The sequence below is a fragment of the Vitis vinifera genome, chromosome 8, assembly GCF_030704535.1.
Source record: "Vitis vinifera cultivar Pinot Noir 40024 chromosome 8, ASM3070453v1".
NCBI lineage: Eukaryota > Viridiplantae > Streptophyta > Magnoliopsida > Vitales > Vitaceae > Vitis > Vitis vinifera.
This window is the reverse complement of record NC_081812.1, coordinates 12001286-12021088: the sequence shown is the minus strand read 5'-3', so window position 1 is coordinate 12021088 and position 19803 is coordinate 12001286. Positions and strand designations below refer to the sequence as shown.

Sequence of the window (19803 nt, the reverse complement as noted above, 5' to 3'; positions counted from 1 at the left end):
GTGGTGTTGAATTGAGAGGGCACTGGGCACAACCTGATATTTTGTCTTTCTGCGGCACCCCAAAAATATTATAGGAATTGGGCCATTCGGCTCTATTATTAAATACATCTCTCTCTCTCTCCCTCTTCCGGGGCTTAAAATTAGTTACTTTTTACTACTATCAATTCTGAAAATGCAGTTTCCATGAATGCGACACTCAAAAACAAATTCTTTATACTCGAATTTTTCTTTCAGGGAATTACAAAAAATGATTATTTTTTATTTATTATTATTATTATTATTATTTTTTTTTTTTTTTTTTTTTTGAGATTGTAGCATATTTGAAAATATTAATTCTCAAGAAAATATTTTCTTTGCCAAGATTTGAAATCTATTTGATTTTGGATGTTACTCTTTTTTTTTTTTTTTGTTAAATATCACCTCTAAATATTTGTATGTTTTGAATAAAGTTGATTGCTAAAGCCAAGAAAGAAAGACAATAAACTAAAAGGGTGGGTGAAAGCGACGCCTCGAACCTTTTTTTTTTTCCCCTCTACAGGGTGGGCTCACTCATTGAAGCCCAACAACCAGCCTTATCCAAAGGCCCAGGGCCCACCCAAGAATGGTCAATAATACCATGTGCTCAAAACCGGTATCTTCTTTAGAATCTAGTAATCTACTACTGTTTTTTTTGTTTTTTTTTTTTCAAATATATTATTTTTTTAGACCTTTTGGGTTTGATCCAGCTGTCATGAGCTTACTATTCATATCCCATGTGGGAAGTTAATGACCAAAATGCCATTATCTACCCCCTCTCAGTCTTTTGGCCTTGCTGGCACTTGCTCTGGCAGATATCCCGTTAATACAGGGATTTTGCCAAAAATACATTACTTTTTAAAATATCATATTTTAAAAATTATTTTCAAATATGATCTTTTCTGACGCATCAATTCCAAGTTTTTAAAAATATATACATTTATTTTTGGTTTTTTATTACAAAAATATTTTTAAAAGAAACTTTATAAATAAATTTTGAATCAATTCCTTTGAATAAAATTTAATTTGTCCAACTTAAATTCAATTAGAATAAAGAAAAATGAGATTAAATGGGTAATTTTAAAAATCAAATTGAATTGATTTAAGATTTATTGATTTGTTTTTTTAGAGTCATTAATCCGATCGACTCTGTTGGTTTAAATTTTTCTTTCTTAAAATTCCATTTAAATTAAAATAGGTATAATTATATGTGCACATCTGTCAATTTGTCCCTTAAATAGCCTTGAACGAGTGGAGGTGTTATTAAATATGAAATAAGATTCTTCCACGAGGCTCAATGCATGAAGTCATGACCTTTTCTAACAAGCTACAAACAACATCACTAGTTTACAAAATTCAAAGCGTTCATCCTCAACTATCTCATAATTTAAATTTTCTATAAAAAATATAAAATAAAATAAAAAATTATTTTTGTTTTTTTCTTCTTGGCTCCAAATACCTCAACTCCCCAAGTACCTATTTAGTAAAAGCACAAATAGGGGGTGCCCTAAAATAATAAAATCATTTTCCCCACTATTTTCTGACTTCCCAACCACCTCCTTACCATTCTTATACCACAATGTAATTAAAAATAATAAATTTGGAATAAATAAATAAAAACTAATTGGGCTCAAGTTAACTAAGATTGATAATGAAAACCCACTTGATTATTCTAAAGATAAGTTTAATTAGATGGGCTGGCCAGTTGTAGAAGAATTAAGAATAAGCTCAATTGGATGTGCATTGACCAGTCAATTATGGTTAAGTGCATGTTTGATGCATTTAATTATGAATTGATGGAAAAAAATATTAATTAAGGCGAATCCAAACATGGCTCTAAACTACTAATATTGTCAGTTTGTTTTCTGGAAGTTTGGAATTATAGTATGAAACAAGACCCTCCTGCCGCTGAGGAGCCAACTTCCCTCTATTTTTTTTCAACCCCTGGTCGTACGGACATCACCTTCTCAGATGCAGTGGGGGAGATGAAAGGGTGTTGACTTCTGATATCATTAAAAAAAAATCATTTGGAGCGTTTGGCAATTGGGTATAAAATGTTGACGATCTTGTCGGGAAAATTTTAGTGATTCATAGATTGCTGCATGTGAAAGCCAAAAATGAGTGCGATCAACTGTTGGCCAACTGACATTACAAATTTCTAATCTATTAGGAGGAGTTGGTTGCTTCGTCTTTGCATCGGACGGTTCTAATCTAGTCAAGGAAAGTTGTCGAAATCGATGGCCATGAATGGGTAAGGTACATGGAGGATGATGAGACTTGAGACATGTTAGCAGCCCAAGTCATCATTATCCAATAAAGGAATCTTGCAGAAATGAAAAATATGAGTCTGTATTAGCAGTAACTACCCATCCGTTGTCCTCTTATGACCTGCTAGAAGCTCCAATTTCCATAATACCCCCATTCACACCTGCAGGATCCGCTGACAGAGACAAGGCCAAACCCGTCATTTCGGCGTTCAGTTTTGGTCCCGTCGAGAAAAGGTGGAGCCCGCACCTTGTAAACACTAAAACAATTCATCTCACGTGGTCCCCACATGGCAACATGGCTATGAGGTCATAGCCATGACACCACCAGATGACATCACATAAATGACATACCCTTCCACACTCTCCTTTAGCGCGTGCAATAAAGGCTGCCAATGAGATGAGAGAAAGTAAGTTACGTGGCTTCATACTATTGAGCATTGGGAGTGGGTGTGATCATGCGCGTGAGGTGGTGAATTTTTCTTAGGGGGGAATTTTCCACAAAGCTTCCCCTTATCTTCCTTGCAAGTGCACAATGGTATGTTCTTTTTTCATAGATAAAAGCTCTTCCTCTTGATCTTCACTTGGTGAGTATGGAGAGGCACACAGACGCCACCATGAGCACAATGGAGTGCACCTGGTCGGAAAAGATCTCCGGCGATCGGAAAAGAGCCATCGACGAGCTGCTTCGAGGTCGCTCCTTCACCAAGCAGCTTCGCAGCGTCCTCCTCGGAGGGGATCAACAGGAGTCGGCCCAGGATCTTCTAGTGAAAATCTCGAGGTCATTCACCGATACTCTTTCTATATTGAATTCCGGCGAGTCCGACGAGGCCGTCTCACAGATTCCGGCGAGTGGTCAGCTGTATTCGCCGGGTTGGCATGGCCGGAGGTCGGAGGAATCTTGCGAGAGTGGTAAGAGTTCCACCAAGGATCGCAGGGGCTGTTACAAGCGAAGGTGATTATTGATTACTATATTATATTATCATCATCATTATTGATGAAGGGTAGTTTGGTCATTTTAATGATGATTTCTTCGGTGTCCGGCCTGTGAATTCCAGATCAATTAGAAAGATGATATCCTGGGTATTATTGACTATTATGCCCTTGATTCCACACCCAATTTACCATCTCTCATGGGGTTCTAATTTAATTTCCAATGAAACAAATAGAACTTTATCAATTTATCAACGTTTGAGATTTTCCATGTTTAATTGAAAATTTTTTAACAAGTATTTTGCAATTGGTTTCATAATCTGCAGGAAGAATTCGCAATCTTGGATCAGAATCACCCCTAATTTTCACGATGACGGTTATGCCTGGCGAAAATACGGACAAAAAGTCATACTCAATGCTAAACATCAAAGGTATTTGTTGAAACCCTTTTTACAATATTTATCAGATCAAATATGATATATAAATCCTCTTAATTTTATAAAATTTATATATCATATTCATATTTTAATAAAATTCATATATAAATATTTTTTCAAAAGATTTCTAATGCATAAATTTTTTTAATTTTAAACGCATCAACTCTGAAACCCTATTTACATCGCCGATCCAAATCGAAACATTTGCCTCTTTCCCTTGATGGTATGTTTTACCTTTTTTTACCAAAAATGATTTTGTGTGCTTTCTCAAACACTAGTGTTTGACAATTTTATATTTTGATTACATCTCTCATATTCAAACTAACCCTATTACCAAAATAATGGGGGATTTGATTGGAAATTTATTTATTTTTATCAATTTCTTAATTTTTCAAAACATACCTGACTTTTCTTGCTTGTCTTGGAAAAACTGTCCCTTTGCTTCAAGTGGATACACCCAAAACTTGCTTTATTATCAAGTCACACCCACAATCATTTCTTTCCTATTATCTAACAAACACCAACCAAATGGTTCACACTCATCCTTCATTGAAAACCCATCACAACTTTGTCAATACCTTTTGGACCAACCCTCATAATCAAACATTTTACAGTAATTTCTCAACCAAATAGTAATATTGAAAATTAATGGTCTGGAAAAAATAACAAAAACATTCTAAAATTACTCCTTGGGTTTTTGTTTTGTGCAGAAGCTACTATAGGTGCACCCACAAGCATGACCAGGGCTGCATGGCAACCAAACAGGTTCAGATGACTGAAGAGGAGCCCCCAATGTACAAAACCACATACCACGGCCAGCACACATGCAAAAGCATGCTGAAGTCATCTCAGATTATGGTGGAAAATTCTACTGCAAGAGATTCTTCCATTCTGCTCAGCTTTGAATCAAACAATCAAGATGATAGCAACGCCTTTTTCTCATCATTCCCCTTGATAAAACAAGAGGAAGAGATCCCAAATGATGATCAGGAGGTGACCTACAATAACCATACCAATAACAACAACAAGAACAACAACTCCTCATCCTCTGATTATCTTCTGTCACTGGAGCTCACCACATTTGAATCCAATCTGGGGTCTGATCATGGTGATGTCCTTTCTGGGGTTAACTCTTCTTGTACGGACAGCACTCACAGTTTGGATGATATGATGATGGACTTTGATGATGTTCTTATCGGTTTTGAGTGTTAGTGTTTTTTTTTTTTTTTTTTTCTCAGCTGTATTGTAGAAAGAGTGAATTGATCATCTCCAGAATAAGCTGTAAAATAATGGATGGAGCCTTTTATGATTTATGTGTGTTCATAGTACTTACACTCATATCCAAACTCACATGATCAGTATCAAAACTATAAGCTATCCTACTATCTCATTCAGATATAAGTAACCTACTATCTCATTCAGATATAAGCTAACCTACTATCTCATTCAGATACGTGGAAATGAATGGATAATTATTATTCAACTGTTCACTGCATCTGATTGATTCAAATGGATTCACGAATATACCCCACAAAGATTAAGTGGAGGACCATTTGGCTATTGGGTGTGCTTATAATTTGATATGGGGCATCTCATAAAAGATGATTGAAACGGTGGGTGGGGGATAGAATGGCCGCAATTAACATTGGTGTCCTTTAGGATCGGAAAATCTTGAGAGTGAAGCAGTCTTTAATGGAAAAAGATGGATTGCAACAGCAAAGACTGTTCAAGGCTGTCAGACCAACAGCAATGCATGGAACACCCATTCCCTTAGAAAATATGAAATAATGGCAAGTACAATAACATTTATTTATTTATTTATTTATTTTGTTTAAGGCAAAGAAATTTATCCACGATGGGGTTCGGTTTGAAAAGTGTTTTCAAAAACAGTTTTTAAAAATCGTTCATATTTTGTAGGATAAAAGTCTAGTTAAGAAGAGAAATATTTTGCTTTATATTTTTAAAAATAATTTTTATCAACAATACTTTATTTTTTATATTTATATAACTATTTTTTTAACGGATGAAAATATTTAAAAACGATTAAAATTTATTTTCATTTTTTCCCATTTTCCAAGTTTCCATGGAACTGTGCATGAATTTCATCTGATGTTTATCTTATTTTGGAATCTCAATTAATTATATTTAACCAGGGCCAATATCGAGATGAGTATAACCTTTTGTGTTGTTCAATGAGAATTCCAAATGGGATACACTTCACGTCAAAACAATCACTGTCCATATGTTGATCTGGGCACCCTCATACAAGGAAACAGACAGCACAAAGCAACGTGCCCAGGAATTCAAACCAAGTAACCTAGTCTATATCCTGTCTCCCAATTAAACCAGTCCCATCTGATCAGCCTGAACTTTCCCTGAAATTGTGTGAGAAAAAGAGGGAAAAATGCCTTGACTCGTGCAAAAACTCCCAAGAAAATAGGTGGAGAGAGAGGGGTAGCTGGAAACAGTGGAGCAGTTTCCATGAGGAGAGATGAAAATTTCGAAGTGTTTCAACATCAATCATTATGGTGATGAGATGGACAATGGAAGATGGGGGGTGGGGGGAATGGCGAGTGTGAACGCGAGAATTGGAACAGTGTTCACATATCCAGAATGCCTTTTCAACCCTCGTGTGTGGGAAAATATAGGGCCCAGACCCTTTAACACCATGGCACTAAAAGCCAGACTGATGATGGCTCAGCCACTCCATCATGGGTTCCACCACTGTCACAACTACTTGGGAACTTTTCCATCACCAGTTCAGGCTTTGTCTTGTAGCTTGCTAGTCATCGTTGCTATTTGGAATATAAGCTGAAACTGACAAGTAATTTCTGTGATCCTTCCCTAAATCTTATCAAAATTTTCATCCGTGCTGTATCCAAATCCCATCTTTCTTTTTTGAGGCCGGCATCACATATCATGAGTTTGTTCATCATTTGAGTGATCTGTTCACCAGAATTTTTATCATCTCATTTGAAAATCTTTTATTATATTTTACATCATATATTATGGATTTGTTCACCAGTTGATTGGTCCATTCACGAGCAAATTTAAAAGTCATATTGTTGAACATGATAATTCCTTCCAATGTAACATTTTCCAACTCAAATTCATGAACCTTGACTATAATACACCCCCTTATGGGTTTGTTCTATGAGCTATCATTTTATAGATCATTTCCTAAATTTGAAAGTGACATTATTGTAACTCAGTAATTTTACTTTATGTCAATATTTTTATTTTGGTTTTTAATCCTCTTTATCTTCCAAGTTTGCTAATCTTTGTCTAGAAAAGTTTAAAGCAATACCCATGATTATGTCCACATTTTTTATCATTTATGACAAATAATTTTTGTGATGGTTCTCAAAGCTTCATCAAAATCTTTATCATTTATATAATTTTTGTAATATTTAACATCACATCTTACCGGTTTGTTTATTATTTAAGTGATGCATTCATAGGCTCAAAAGTAATATTATTATACTCGACAATTCCTCCCCTAATATCGCATCTTACGAGTTTGTTCTAAGAGTCATTATTTAGTTGATCTATTTCCGAGTTAAGAAAGATACTATTATATCTTAATAATTTTATTTTGTGACGATCTTTTTACTTTTTACTTTGTTTTTAAATTATCATTATCTTCCAAAGTTTATTGATATTCGTTTGGAAAAGTTTTAAAGTAGTATCTTCTTGGTCTCCATTCTTTACTGATGATGACAAAAAAAAATTGCGATATTCATGATATGATTACAAATCAAACCCTTGAAGTTCTTACAAGATTCCCATCCATTCTATCTCATTCATATACTCGTCAAATTGTTCTAGAAAAGTTCACATCCATTTGAATTCAAAAAAGAAAGGTTTGGAAAATACTTCCATAGAAAGCTTATCTAATTGTAGCCTTTTGAATTCAAGAAATGATCCGGTTCACATAGTCTTGTGGTTGTCATTTGACCACACTAGCCTTTTGTTCAGTGTAAACACAACTAAAATATGAAGCAAGTGCTCAATTTTTTAAGAAATTAAGTAGAAGATAAGCCCTAATCAAAACTAAATTAATGAAAGTCTGGGATTCGTGATCTAACCCTAATTTCAAATTCCAATCTTTCATAACCGACCTTGGACTTGTAAATACATTGGAAGAGATTTTTTCTGCACACGAGGGCATACCCATGACTTGAATCCAATAAAGAAATAAAATTCAAAGGGTATTAGTCCCTACAAGCTGTCATGAAAGTGAAAACATCATCCTTTACAAGGCCTACAAAATGAGCAAACAAAAAACAAAAACAAGACAATTGGGAGGACAGGGATTGAAGAAGAAGATATGATGGTGATGATGATGGATTTGGGTTTCCTTTCATCTTAGAAAATGGAGCTGTAAAAACTCAACCTACCCAAATCCTCATCAATTTCTAATAATGGATTAAAGCCTTAACCCATTCTTCTCTTTTGAAATCAACCAATAGGGAAAGTGGGGGCAAGATGGGGGTGTGCCCCTGTTCCGCAGAAAGGGGCAATGGAGCCTCACTTGGGGGATGTAAAGCAGTCACTTCCAGAGGCAGTGGTTGGGTGTGGAGAAAGAAAGCCAGAAAGCAAAACTTTATTGAAAAAGAGAAGAAACGTGGCCAAGGCTGAAGGGTGGGTGTGTGAATGTGATTGTGAATGAGGGAGCCCCCTTTGCCTCAACCCCAGTTGGGCGCTGGCCCTACTGATTTTGGGCCTCTTCTGCTCCCCAATGGGCGTATGGTGGAGGGGGACAGCTTGATGTGCTTCGGTCAGGACTCAACCCCGTTGCTTACTTCATTTTGAATCGCTAACTCTTTTTCCACATGAGTGAATCATTTGATGGCTACATTTCATAAAATAATTCTTAAAGGAGATTCAACCAACCACTCAATCACTCGAGACTTACATGGGGACATGGGCCACAATCAAATCCATCATCCCAAGAACTCTCAAACCACATGCAAATAAGCATATTCAACCTCACTTTTTTCCATTTTTTAATTTATTGATTCTGTCCATGAAAAATCCAAACAATTAATTTGATTTTTGAGTCAATTTCTTTTTGCTTGAATCAAATCAAACAAAATCACACCACGTTGATTTCCCTTTTCACTGCTTCATGTTGTTTTCCTTTTCGATTTGTCATGGACACTTTCTTTATCGATTAAAGAGGTTCTTTTAGGATGATAGAAACCTTTTTCAACATTTCTCGTGTATATATATATTACAAAGTAGAAAATTTATACATTTGATTAAGAAAAGAACATAGTAATCTTCAAAGTCAAATTTTATAACATCTTTAGAAAAATTTGATTTGTAAGTGAAAGACTTTAAATTATAGATATATTTTTTAATTAAATAATTTATTGTTCTATTTGTTTCTCTATAAATATGACGACAAATACAAATATTAAGGTTTTGAGATGTTTTTCAAATATTTATCATTAACAACATAATAGAATTATGATTTTTTTTTTTTGGTTATAACTATTTATCACTACTTTTGAGTCACCTTAAATCCCTAGATTTAAAAACCTATTATTTTTAGCAGACACACCATCTCTAAAAATCATACATTTTGTAATAATTATTGACGCATTATCCATATACCTACTTACAGACATTTTTATCATGCCATTAGAATCTCTTAACCCATCTTGATACATTTCTATTTTTTTCCCTTGAACTTTCAAAGTTTAATTTGAAATTTTCACTAATAAGAGGAATCTAATGAATATATTTTTCAATTACTTGAGGAACAAAACATCATTCGTTCTGAAATTAAGAATCAATCACATATTTCTGTAAATTTTAAAAGTTAAAAGTGGCTTTTTCAATAACGAGAAAAGGATTGGGTTGAATTTTCTTAAACACTATTTGATTTTTATGGATCCATATATTTCACGAGATGATAACAATTTTTTTCATAGGATAATTGAAAATTTTGTAATTAATTTTATAATTTTTATTAACTTTTTCAATCTCCCATAAAAAATCACCTTCAAACAAAGACGTGTAGGACAATTAAACTTAACGGGATACAAAATTCCTTGGACAAAATCTCAATCTTGAGATGAGGTAAGGACGTGTAGCAGATTGGCGATTGCTTGTGACGACAAAAAGTAGTGAATAGAAACAAAAGCAAAATGGTGGATACAATGAAAGCCCATGTGGTAGGGGCATTACCTCCATAATAGAAAGTCGAAGTTCTTGTATTGTCCCTATCAGCCTATCACATGGGTTTTTCATTTTTGGGTTTCTTGGATCTTTGAGCCGGGCCCAGATCAATCCAATTATGGGCCGTCATAATTGATGTGAGTTTGGACTACGGCCCGGTCCAGACTCCGGTTGAAGCACTGGACTATTTGTTACGACCCATCGGTTGTTCTCGAGAATGATCAGGTAATGGTATCTCCTTTTTAAAAACTATTGACTTCGAAAAAAAAAAAAAATTAAGATCGAGTTTGGTAGTAATTATAGAAAATATATTTTTTAATACTTGAAACATTTTTATTTTAATAGTACATTTGATAGTAATTGCAAAAAATATTTTTAATTTTTTTAATACTTAAAACGATAAAAGTGTTAAAAGAGGTAAAAACACTTTTTAAAATAATTGTCAAACCGAATCTAAATTTCAAATTATCTTCTCAAATGTAATTATCAAATTATCATAAATACAACATATTAAGAAGATAAATGATTATTACATCAAATTCTTTCATTTATTTCTTGGAGAGTACTAAGAAAAGAAGAAAAAAAAATTAAATGAATTTTTTATATTTAATTATACCATCAAAATAAAAAATATCAAATATAATATAAATTAGTAAAAAACTTATACATTTTCAAATTATTTCATCTTTATATTAAAAAATTTAAAATAATGTACAAAAATAATTTATTGATTTAATTTATTTTTTTATTTTTTATTTTCCTTCTCAATAACCTTTATATTTTCTTCATTTTGTAATTTCCCTTATCTTCCTTCCTTCTCATGAACAATCATTTGTATTTAATAGGTATATTATAAAATACAATTATAATTAATGTGTTATTTTCCAATTATTTTATATTTAAATTATCTTTTAATTATAAATTTTACAAGTTTTCGATTTTAAAAATTTCTTATATTTTTATAATATGAAAAAATATTTTATATGTTTCTAAAGTTATATAGAAATTAATTTTATTATTTATTGTATATTTTGATTTTAGTGGTCCTTTTTCTATGTTGACTATCTTGTAATATTGATTTGTATAATTTTTTAATGCTACTATCACATATAAAGGATATCATGGCGTACCATTTTAAATGCTATATGGTTGGAATTTTCTTGTTATAATTTTTTTATTAATATAATTTTCTTTTTTAACAAAATTGACCGCTATTTGATTTAAATTTAGCTGAGTTGAGTTAAAATTTGTAAGATTTGGCAACAAAATACCAAATTACACCAACAAAATAAAATCATTAAAAGATAATGTTTGATTGACTGAATATAATATAATTTATGATAAGAGATGAAATAATCGCATGATATATTATCTATCATCATTTTTTTATCCTTTTAGTATAGAATATGTTAATATTGAATTAAGGTGTAAGATGTACATATCCCATTTGTAATAAATTTATTTATTTATTTTAAAAAATAAATAATTTTTGTTAAAAAAATAAATTTGTGATTAAGAGTGAATCCAAGTTCATTGAGAAGGGTCGAGTGGTTGGAAGGAAACCCAGGCAACTTTGGTGCCAAATGGCTCCAAGGCTATTTTACATCACGCCCAATATCATTCTAGTAGCTAAAATCAAAGTGGAACATAGGCTATAGTTCACAGGGCACCAAATACTTCACCCTATGATCTATTTCTTTTCTTTCTCAAGCTGTTCCCCAGATCCAAAAATAACCTTAAGTTTCATATTTCTTTGCATCTTCTTTAATGAAGAGAAGGCTTTGCTTCTTACTTATTGCGCAGTTGCTGCCAAAATCAAGCTCATACAGTCCACAAACCAATGCTACCGAGGACACCACCAGGCACACCGGACCAAGCATCCATGACAGCAAAGGAAAGGCCATGTACAGCATCCTGTTGCCTACCAGGGCGAACATGAACCCTCTCTCCATTATCATTTCTGCATATCCAGGAGACGAGAACTCGCCCGATGCATTTATTAAGATACTGGCATCTATCAAGCACCCAACTCCCATGGAGCTGCACAAGAAGCTAGCTAACAGAAACAGTGAGGCAGAAACATACTTCAGATAGAAGATCGGGCCAGACTGCGACCCGAAAAATGTACCGCTGATCAGACTGTGGCTAGCAGAGTATGCATTGTTGATTAAAGCTGCCAATGCTGTATTAATGGCAATGGCGGTCAAAGCAATCAGTACGGTTTCCTGTAGAGAGTTCCTCAAGCTTTGGACGGCCAGTATCCCCATCCTAACACCACCCTGCAGAAGGCATAAATTCATCTCGGGAAATCATTTGTAATGAAGATACATGTGGATGATCATGAAATTAGGAATTAGGAATTAGGAATTAGGTTTACCTTTTGCAACCACACTCTCCTCATCGATGTTTCCATTCCAATCGCAGTAAGGAAGGGCTTCCTCTTCATGCTGTGCCATAGAAAAACATGGTAGCCCACTGTGAGGAAGAGACTGAAGGGCACGAGGATGGTGTTCAAATCAACAACCCCTCCCATCCCTCAATCAATAGGCACGCATGCAAGAGGAAGTCTTCCCCAAAGAATGAAGCCTGTTAATTCCTGAAGGCCGTCTCCAGCTGAATTCCTTTAATGGGAAGCCATGATAGTGGAGTTCTATGTCATGAGGGAAAGGGTGAACTCATTCTTTGCAGTGTGGTGGAAAGTATGGAATGGGCATTAGGGTTATATGGGGTTTGATTAATTAAGAAATGGCTGAGTGGGGTTGCCACTAAGGCTTTTAATTAAGCTCTTCATGCCATCCCTATTAATCAATGCTAATTTTTGTGTTTAAATTAAGATTAGGGTTTAATTCAATTAATGATCCATCCAATGAGTTCATGCCACTGCATACTACACCAAACAGGTGCTTTTACAACATGACGCTATTATAGAAAATGCGATGCATTAAGCACATGCTTTTCTTTAAAAGCTAGTTTGCTTTGGCATCAACTAGACAGGTTAAGCTTATGAATTCTTATGTTTTGATTATTATTATCATAATTATAATAATAACTACCAAAGTTTTGTGACTATTTTGTTGGAATAGCACCATACAACGAGCTGTGTTTGTTGCTGCATGGAGGGGACTTCCGATTTAAATACTGGATGCTGGGCCATAGTACTCCATCCTGTAATAGAGCCTAGTTGGATCGGGTTAACCAATATGGTCGACTTAATTTAGAATCGAATCAATCTTTTTAGTGATGGAAAAGTGGAAGAAACCAAGCTTGTTGAAGATCTTGTAATAGAGTTTAGTTGGATCGGACTAACCAATATGATTGACTTGACTTAATATCAAGTCGATCTTTTAGTGATGGAAAAATGGAAGAAACCAAGCTTATTGAAGATCTTGTAATAGAGTTTAGTAGGATCGGACTAACCAATATGGTTGACTTGACTTAATATCAAAACGATCTTTTAGTGATGGAAAGCAATAAATCAAGCTTGTTGAAGATTGTGTAATAGAGTCTAGTTGGATCCGATTAACTAATATGATCGACTTAACTAAAAATTGTATCGATCTTTTATTGATGAAAAAATGGAACAAATCAAGCTTGTTGAAGATTGATTTGTTTTGGTTTAAACTATCGAGTGATTGGCTGCAAATGAATTTAAATCTTAAATTCAATTTTTTTTTTAAAACCAACTTCATTGTAAAGTTCAAAAGTTTTTACTTAAAACATAATAAATGCATTTAAAAAATAATTTGATCATAATAATCCCGAATTACTTTAATAGTGTCAACAAATTATGTATAATAATAAATATAAAAAACATATTTAATATTTAAATAATTATAAATTACAAAGGATTAAAGCTTTAAAATGTCAATTTGATTTGGTTTTTATTAGTTAGAATATAAGGAAACCATCAATCAGATCAATAAATTAATTCTCAAAATTCTTAAACCAAATTGATATTTATAGTTGTTGAAAACCAAATCAATTAAATTAGTTTTAGTTGAATTGGATCGATTTTGTTTGTTGATCGACTTTATTTATGCTCCTAATTGATACACTGAAATGATTAGTAGAAAGAGCAATTTAATTTTTTTTTTGCATTTTTTTAATATTTCAATGGGAAATGCATCATTCTAATAAAAAAATAAAGGAAAAGTAAATTTCCACTCACTCATATAAAAAATAATTATAAGCCATAAATTCTTTAAAAATAATTTAAATTTCATACACTCACAGATCAAAAGTAGTATCTAAGATGGTAAAAAATAATACTTATATAATTAAAAGATAGTGTCTAAATGATTAAAGTTATCTTCGATCAAAAAGTACATGAAATGCTAATTATTTTTAGATAGCAGTTTAAAATTTGTATTTTATAAATTTGAGTTTTTTTTTTTTCATATGGATGTATAAAAAACACTTTTCCCATATTTATATTCTATGTTTTATATACACATTATTTAACATTATTTATTCTAAAAAAGAAAATAATAGTTATAATCACTTTTATTATTATATATATTATTTTTCTATCTTTCTATAATAAATTTAACTTATATTTGATTCTTGAAAAAAAATTAGAGAAATTGATTTTTTTTTATATTTGAATTTATTATATAAAATATGGAAAAAATCAATTATAATTAAAATGTTAATTTATTTTTATAAATTTTTTTCACGTTTAATTATGACATAAAGGTGTAGAAAATAGGGGAAGTTAAGTAACCCTAGAAAAAAATATGGTTCAACCAACTTCCTAATTAAAAAGCCAGCCAATCCTGTGATAACAAGGCAGCCGAGTAGAACGACGCCGTTTTGGGTTGGTAATGAATCAGGTCCGATGTCAAGTTCATGGTTCTGATATTTAACTTTTAAGTCATTTCCCTTACCCTTTTCCTCTGAGAAAGAGGAGATGCAACAGAGAAGAAGATTTAGTGAGAAATGGTTGCTAGGGTTTTGTTTGGGGTTTGTGCTTGCATTCAACTCCATCATATACGCAGGTGCTTCAATTCATGAGTACAGAAACGAGCCTTTTACTACTCAGTCCGATTCCTTCTTCTTCCATGGAGGAAGTGAGGGTCTTTACGCTTCTCAACCCAAGTCCAAAGATAAAACCAACAAGGGGAAGTCCTTTATTAGGTAATTCTTGGTCTCTTTTGTTTTTGTTCTTCATTTTCGTGTTTATTTGTTTGAATTGCTAGATTCAATTCACTGAGTTGGACTGGGTGGTGGATGACGCAATTCTTCGGTGAATACTGAAATTTCTGTTTCCATTGGCTGAGAGATTGAGATGGAATCTTGCTATTGTTGAAAATGGATGGATTGTTATGTGTGATCCTGAACTTCACACTTTTGCCCTCTCTTTCTAGCTTGAATTTTGTTGATCACTGCCTAACTCGTTCTTTACACTGGAAAGGCTGTAATAAGGCTTAATGATTCTTGATACATGACAAAATACAGCTTTTGTTGGACAAAATCATCTTTGCTATCTGTTTCAGAAAGTAATGGTTTTAGGAAAGTTGGAAGCTTGATTGAAGATTCCATCTCGCTATGCTGAAAAATGTGGCATTATTTGGTTTTGTATGTGTGCTGTAAATCTGCAACCTTGCATGGGATTAGTCCTACATCCGGGGCTCAATCCTTACGAGGATTAGGTTAGGGTAAGACAACTTGCCCTTGGAGATTATGGTGTGCCATTTTGACACTGGCACTAAGGCTTGCCACATTATTGCTATAACGTTGCCTTGTTTTCACCAAGTTGACACCTAGATGGAACCTTCAGAATTTGGAAATAACCAAGACTGTTGCCTTTGAGGCCTTGCTCAAGTAGCAAGGAGTTGGGGCAGGGATGCGGGAGATTCCAAGTTCAGGAATATTGACCAACTTAATATGCTTCTTAAAAGAGGCTATTTTTGGAATTGTTTATAGCATTTTCAGTTTGCCTAATTCCAAAGAAATTTAATCATGTTTTAATATCTAGAGTTGCATTGCCCTTTTAGCTTGCTTGGCACTTGAAGGCTTTTTATGATAACAAACCTGTTATCTTTTGGAAAGTAAATCGAAGTTTATTTTGAAGATCATCAAATTATCTTAATGAACTTAAGAAAAGTGTGATGAGTTACATGTTCAACACTTTTAGGCTTGGTTTCGACATTCAAAAGAACTCTTCAATCTTCATAGTTTTATTTATACAAATCCATATCAATGGAATTCACTCATATTTGGGTTCTTGCTCTGTGTTATGTTCATTTCATCAGCATTAAAATGTTACAAATGGGGACAGTGGACACATAGTGGAATTTTCTTCCTTATCAGTTGCTGCTTCATATTCCTCAATTCCAACTTGTTCTATAGTGCTTACTAATAAAGGGAGGAGAAAGAACAAGTCCAACTCATTTAACTTTCTATATATGTGCTATTTCTGATTCCAGTCAATATGTTTCTATCACAACTCCATAGTAAATGGAAAGTTCCATTTATTGGATGTTGGGCTCACACATATGCATGCTTCATCTACCATATTGTGGCCAGACTTTGAGTAATTCAGTTATTATTTTTGTTTTTGCCAACTTTACTCAACCAGAATAACTTGATGATTCTATTGTTGGATTTGATTGACATTAAGCATGGGTACCTTTTGTTTTGCACTAGTCAAAGAGCACTAACCGTTTCCTACTTACTACGCTGAATCTCATAATGCTTGGACAAATTTAATGATGGATGTCTCCCTCATTGATGGAATTTCAGGTTTGATTCTGTCACCTTTGTGAGGACAAAAGAGTCAACTAACAAGGTGAATGAAATGCAGCAGAATACTGGATTGGTGGAAGCCATAATACTTGAGATAAAGGACAGCAAGAAGATTGGAGCTTCCTTTAACAAACATGATGCCATATGCTGCACCCCAATTCTTTCCAAGGATATATCCTGCAAGGTCGGAGAGGTTATTATCCAAAACAACCCAGACAACCCTGGGTGGCCAAAACGCATTAAAACCTTCTTTGAAGGAAAAAATGAAGTGGTCAATATGTCTCCTCTATCTGTTGATATAAATAGTACCGGAATGTACTATCTTTATTTTATGATTTGTGATCCAGAACTTAAGGGCACAATTATTAAAGGAAGAACTATATGGAGGAACCCAGAAGGTTATTTACCTGGAAAGATGGCTCCTTTAATGACTTTCTTTGGCTTCATGTCATTAGCTTACCTTGCTCTTGGCCTAGTCTGGTTTCTAAGGTTTGTCAAGTTCTGGAAAGATATTATACAGTTGCACTACCATATCTCTGCAGTAATTGCTCTTGGGATGTGTGAAGTGGCTATCTGGTATTTTGAATATGCGAATTTTAATTCTACTGGAAGCAGACCAGTGGGTGTTACATTGTGGGCAGTAAGCTTTACCGCTGTTAAGAAAACTGTGTCTCGCCTTCTCCTTTTGGTTGTTTCAATGGGCTATGGCGTGGTGAGACCAACACTTGGTGGTATAACCTCAAAAGTTCTTCTTCTTGGTTTGATATATTTTGTTGCTTCAGAGGCACTTGGACTCGTTGAACATTTGAGGAGCATAAATGACTTTTCTGATAAAACAAAGTTAATTTTAGTGCTTCCAGTCACTTTCTTGGATGCCTGCTTTATTCTTTGGATTTTCTCCTCATTATCTATAACTTTAGAGAAACTTCAGGTAACCTTTCTGTTTCAGCCTCCTTTTTCTGGTTTTGTTACTGTCTCAATATGGACCCTAGAATTTGTTTAAGTTGTTTTCGGTTATTGTATGTAATTTATGATAGAGTAATTTAATTAATAACATGTTACAATAACTATAGACATCAGTTATATCATAACAAAAATGTGTAGTGTACCATATGGACCACTTGATTCAATAATTTTCTATGGTCATTCTTGAATCATTATGAATTATACCTCAATTTTACTTGTTGCGACCTTCAAAATGATTATCTTCTGTTCCATTTCTATCTATTTAAAATGCAGATGCGGAGAAGCATGGCTAAACTTGAGCTCTATCGAAAGTTTACTAATTCACTTGCAGTTTCTGTGGTGCTCTCTATAGCATGGATAGGTTATGAGGTAGTTTTTCCCCCTTGTTCTGTTCAAAAATAACTTCTGGGGAATCATTAATGCCATGACCCTTGACAACACTGGCAATGGTGTCTAAGTTGATTATTATAGGAGGTTAATTTTAGGAGAATAATACTAAATAAAATGAAAATTTTCTTAGCTTATGAAAAAAAAAACAGTGGTGTAGGTAAATATTATTCCAATTGATACTTCTAATTCAAGCTCCTCTAACTTCTGTTGGTTCAGCTATACTTCAATGCAAGTGACCCATCAAGTGAGCCTTGGGAAATTGCCTGGATTATTCCAGCTTTCTGGAATCTGCTTTCATTTGCGCTCTTGATTGTCATATGTATTCTTTGGGCTCCTACTCGCAACCCAACTAGGTACACTCTGTGACCTTGCCCTTTAATTGTTTTTTGATTACTACTTCCTCCCCTTGCTTCTTGGGTGGTGATTTTGCCCCACTATTGATTTAAAAGTTTAGGTAGGGCCTGCTGTTTGCAATAAGATAATTTATCTTACACATTTTGTGAACCTAAAACTTAAAACAACATTTGTTGGCACTTCGTAACTGGTTAGTTTTGAGAACCCATCCCATATCCCATGGCTTTGCTCATATCGTTTAATCTACAAATATAGATGGGACATGCATTCACCTATCATAAAAATGGAATAGCTTTTCTCTTTTCCATCACCATTTCTCAAAAGAGTCCTCTACAATAGCTTGTAATCTCAAATGAAGGGACCCATGGGCCATGGTTCTGTTTAGCTATATATCAGTCTAAGAAATAGCCAAGTTGGTACCCTGGTATCAACTTTTGTGAGATTACACATACCACCCCCTAAACTGTGACCAGTGTCTACCTCATTTCAGTGAACTTTGGAATGTATCAAAAATCCCCTAAAGTTTCAATGGGTTAAATCTATGTAACACTACAGACAAAAGTCTGAGTTTACGCTTCCCCTTGATTTTTTATTCAAACAACAATAGCATCCGTCATTTTTTTAAAATTACATATACTTTTCCAGCAAGCAGGTTTTCAATTTTTTTCTTCACCGGCATATTATTTGTGCAATTGTAAGGAAGGTAAAAACGAAATAACTGTTGCTTTCTTATTATGAATGTGAATGAAAACCTTACAGGCTTCATTCATCTTGATGGAAACTATAATTTGGACTTGGAGTGCACTAAAAGATTTATCTCTGTCCTATTAATATAATGGTAGCATGCTATTGTTACTTGGTGATTAATTATATAACTTTCATGTGCACTAATGATGGGAATATTCAATGACTATTAATTATCCTATGCTTCAAATATAAGCATTTAGGGAGTCAAGTAGAATAGCCTCCTGGAGCTAGATTTCTCTAGTGTTATGTTTACTCTGCTAGCTTTTTAAGATGAACCAAGGATATCATATATTATGCCAATTAATTTGATGTCGGGTTTTTTAGATATGCATGCTCTGAGGAGACAGGATCAGACTTCGACGAGGAGGGTGTTTCACTGACAAGCAGCGTGGCAAACATACCAGACATGGTGGAAAGAAAGGAAAGGATGGCATCAACTGCAACAGATCATGTACTCGGGCTTGGAGATGATCTTGAGGATAAGCAAGAGTAAATGATTAATCCGTCTCTTGTGACAGGAATTCCCACTACACAAAGCTTAGTTGCTTATCTAAGGATTTGCCTGTAGTTTCTCTTATACAATTTAATATACATGTATAGGGCTCCTGCTAAAGCCATGTAACGCTCAAATGAAAGTATGACTGTAACATTAGTAAGATTTATGATGTTGTTATATAGGTCCTAGTTTCTTCCAATCTACCTTCACTTCTCACAAATCTTTCTTGTGTTTTTCTTTACCTGTCCATATTCCATCCTGTGAT

General features: G+C 33.9%; 3 protein-coding genes across 3 annotated transcripts; 2 read left to right on the top strand and 1 right to left on the bottom strand.

The window, feature by feature from the left end:
- Nucleotides 1-2814: 2814 nt before the first annotated feature.
- Nucleotides 2815-4960, top strand: LOC100255013 (WRKY DNA-binding transcription factor 70). Its single transcript, XM_002272468.4, has 3 exons — nucleotides 2815-3234; nucleotides 3539-3643; nucleotides 4360-4960. The coding sequence occupies exons 1-3, from the start codon at nucleotides 2873-2875 to the stop codon at nucleotides 4859-4861; spliced, it is 969 nt and encodes a 322-aa protein (XP_002272504.1). The 5' UTR covers nucleotides 2815-2872; the 3' UTR covers nucleotides 4862-4960.
- Nucleotides 4961-11574: 6614 nt separating this feature from the next.
- Nucleotides 11575-12371, bottom strand: LOC132254204 (uncharacterized LOC116803646). The gene is made up of 2 exons (XM_059739355.1): nucleotides 12216-12371; nucleotides 11575-12117 (listed from the first exon to the last, which is right to left on the bottom strand). The coding sequence occupies exons 1-2, from the start codon at nucleotides 12369-12371 to the stop codon at nucleotides 11575-11577; spliced, it is 699 nt and encodes a 232-aa protein (XP_059595338.1).
- A 2213-nt stretch (nucleotides 12372-14584) lies between these two features.
- Nucleotides 14585-19737, top strand: LOC100241495 (uncharacterized). Its single transcript, XM_002272324.4, has 5 exons — nucleotides 14585-14974; nucleotides 16583-17516; nucleotides 17825-17920; nucleotides 18158-18294; nucleotides 19367-19737. Exons 1-5 carry the CDS (start codon nucleotides 14748-14750, stop codon nucleotides 19533-19535), a joined length of 1563 nt encoding a protein of 520 aa, XP_002272360.1. The 5' UTR covers nucleotides 14585-14747; the 3' UTR covers nucleotides 19536-19737.
- The last annotated feature ends 66 nt before the right edge of the window (nucleotides 19738-19803 follow it).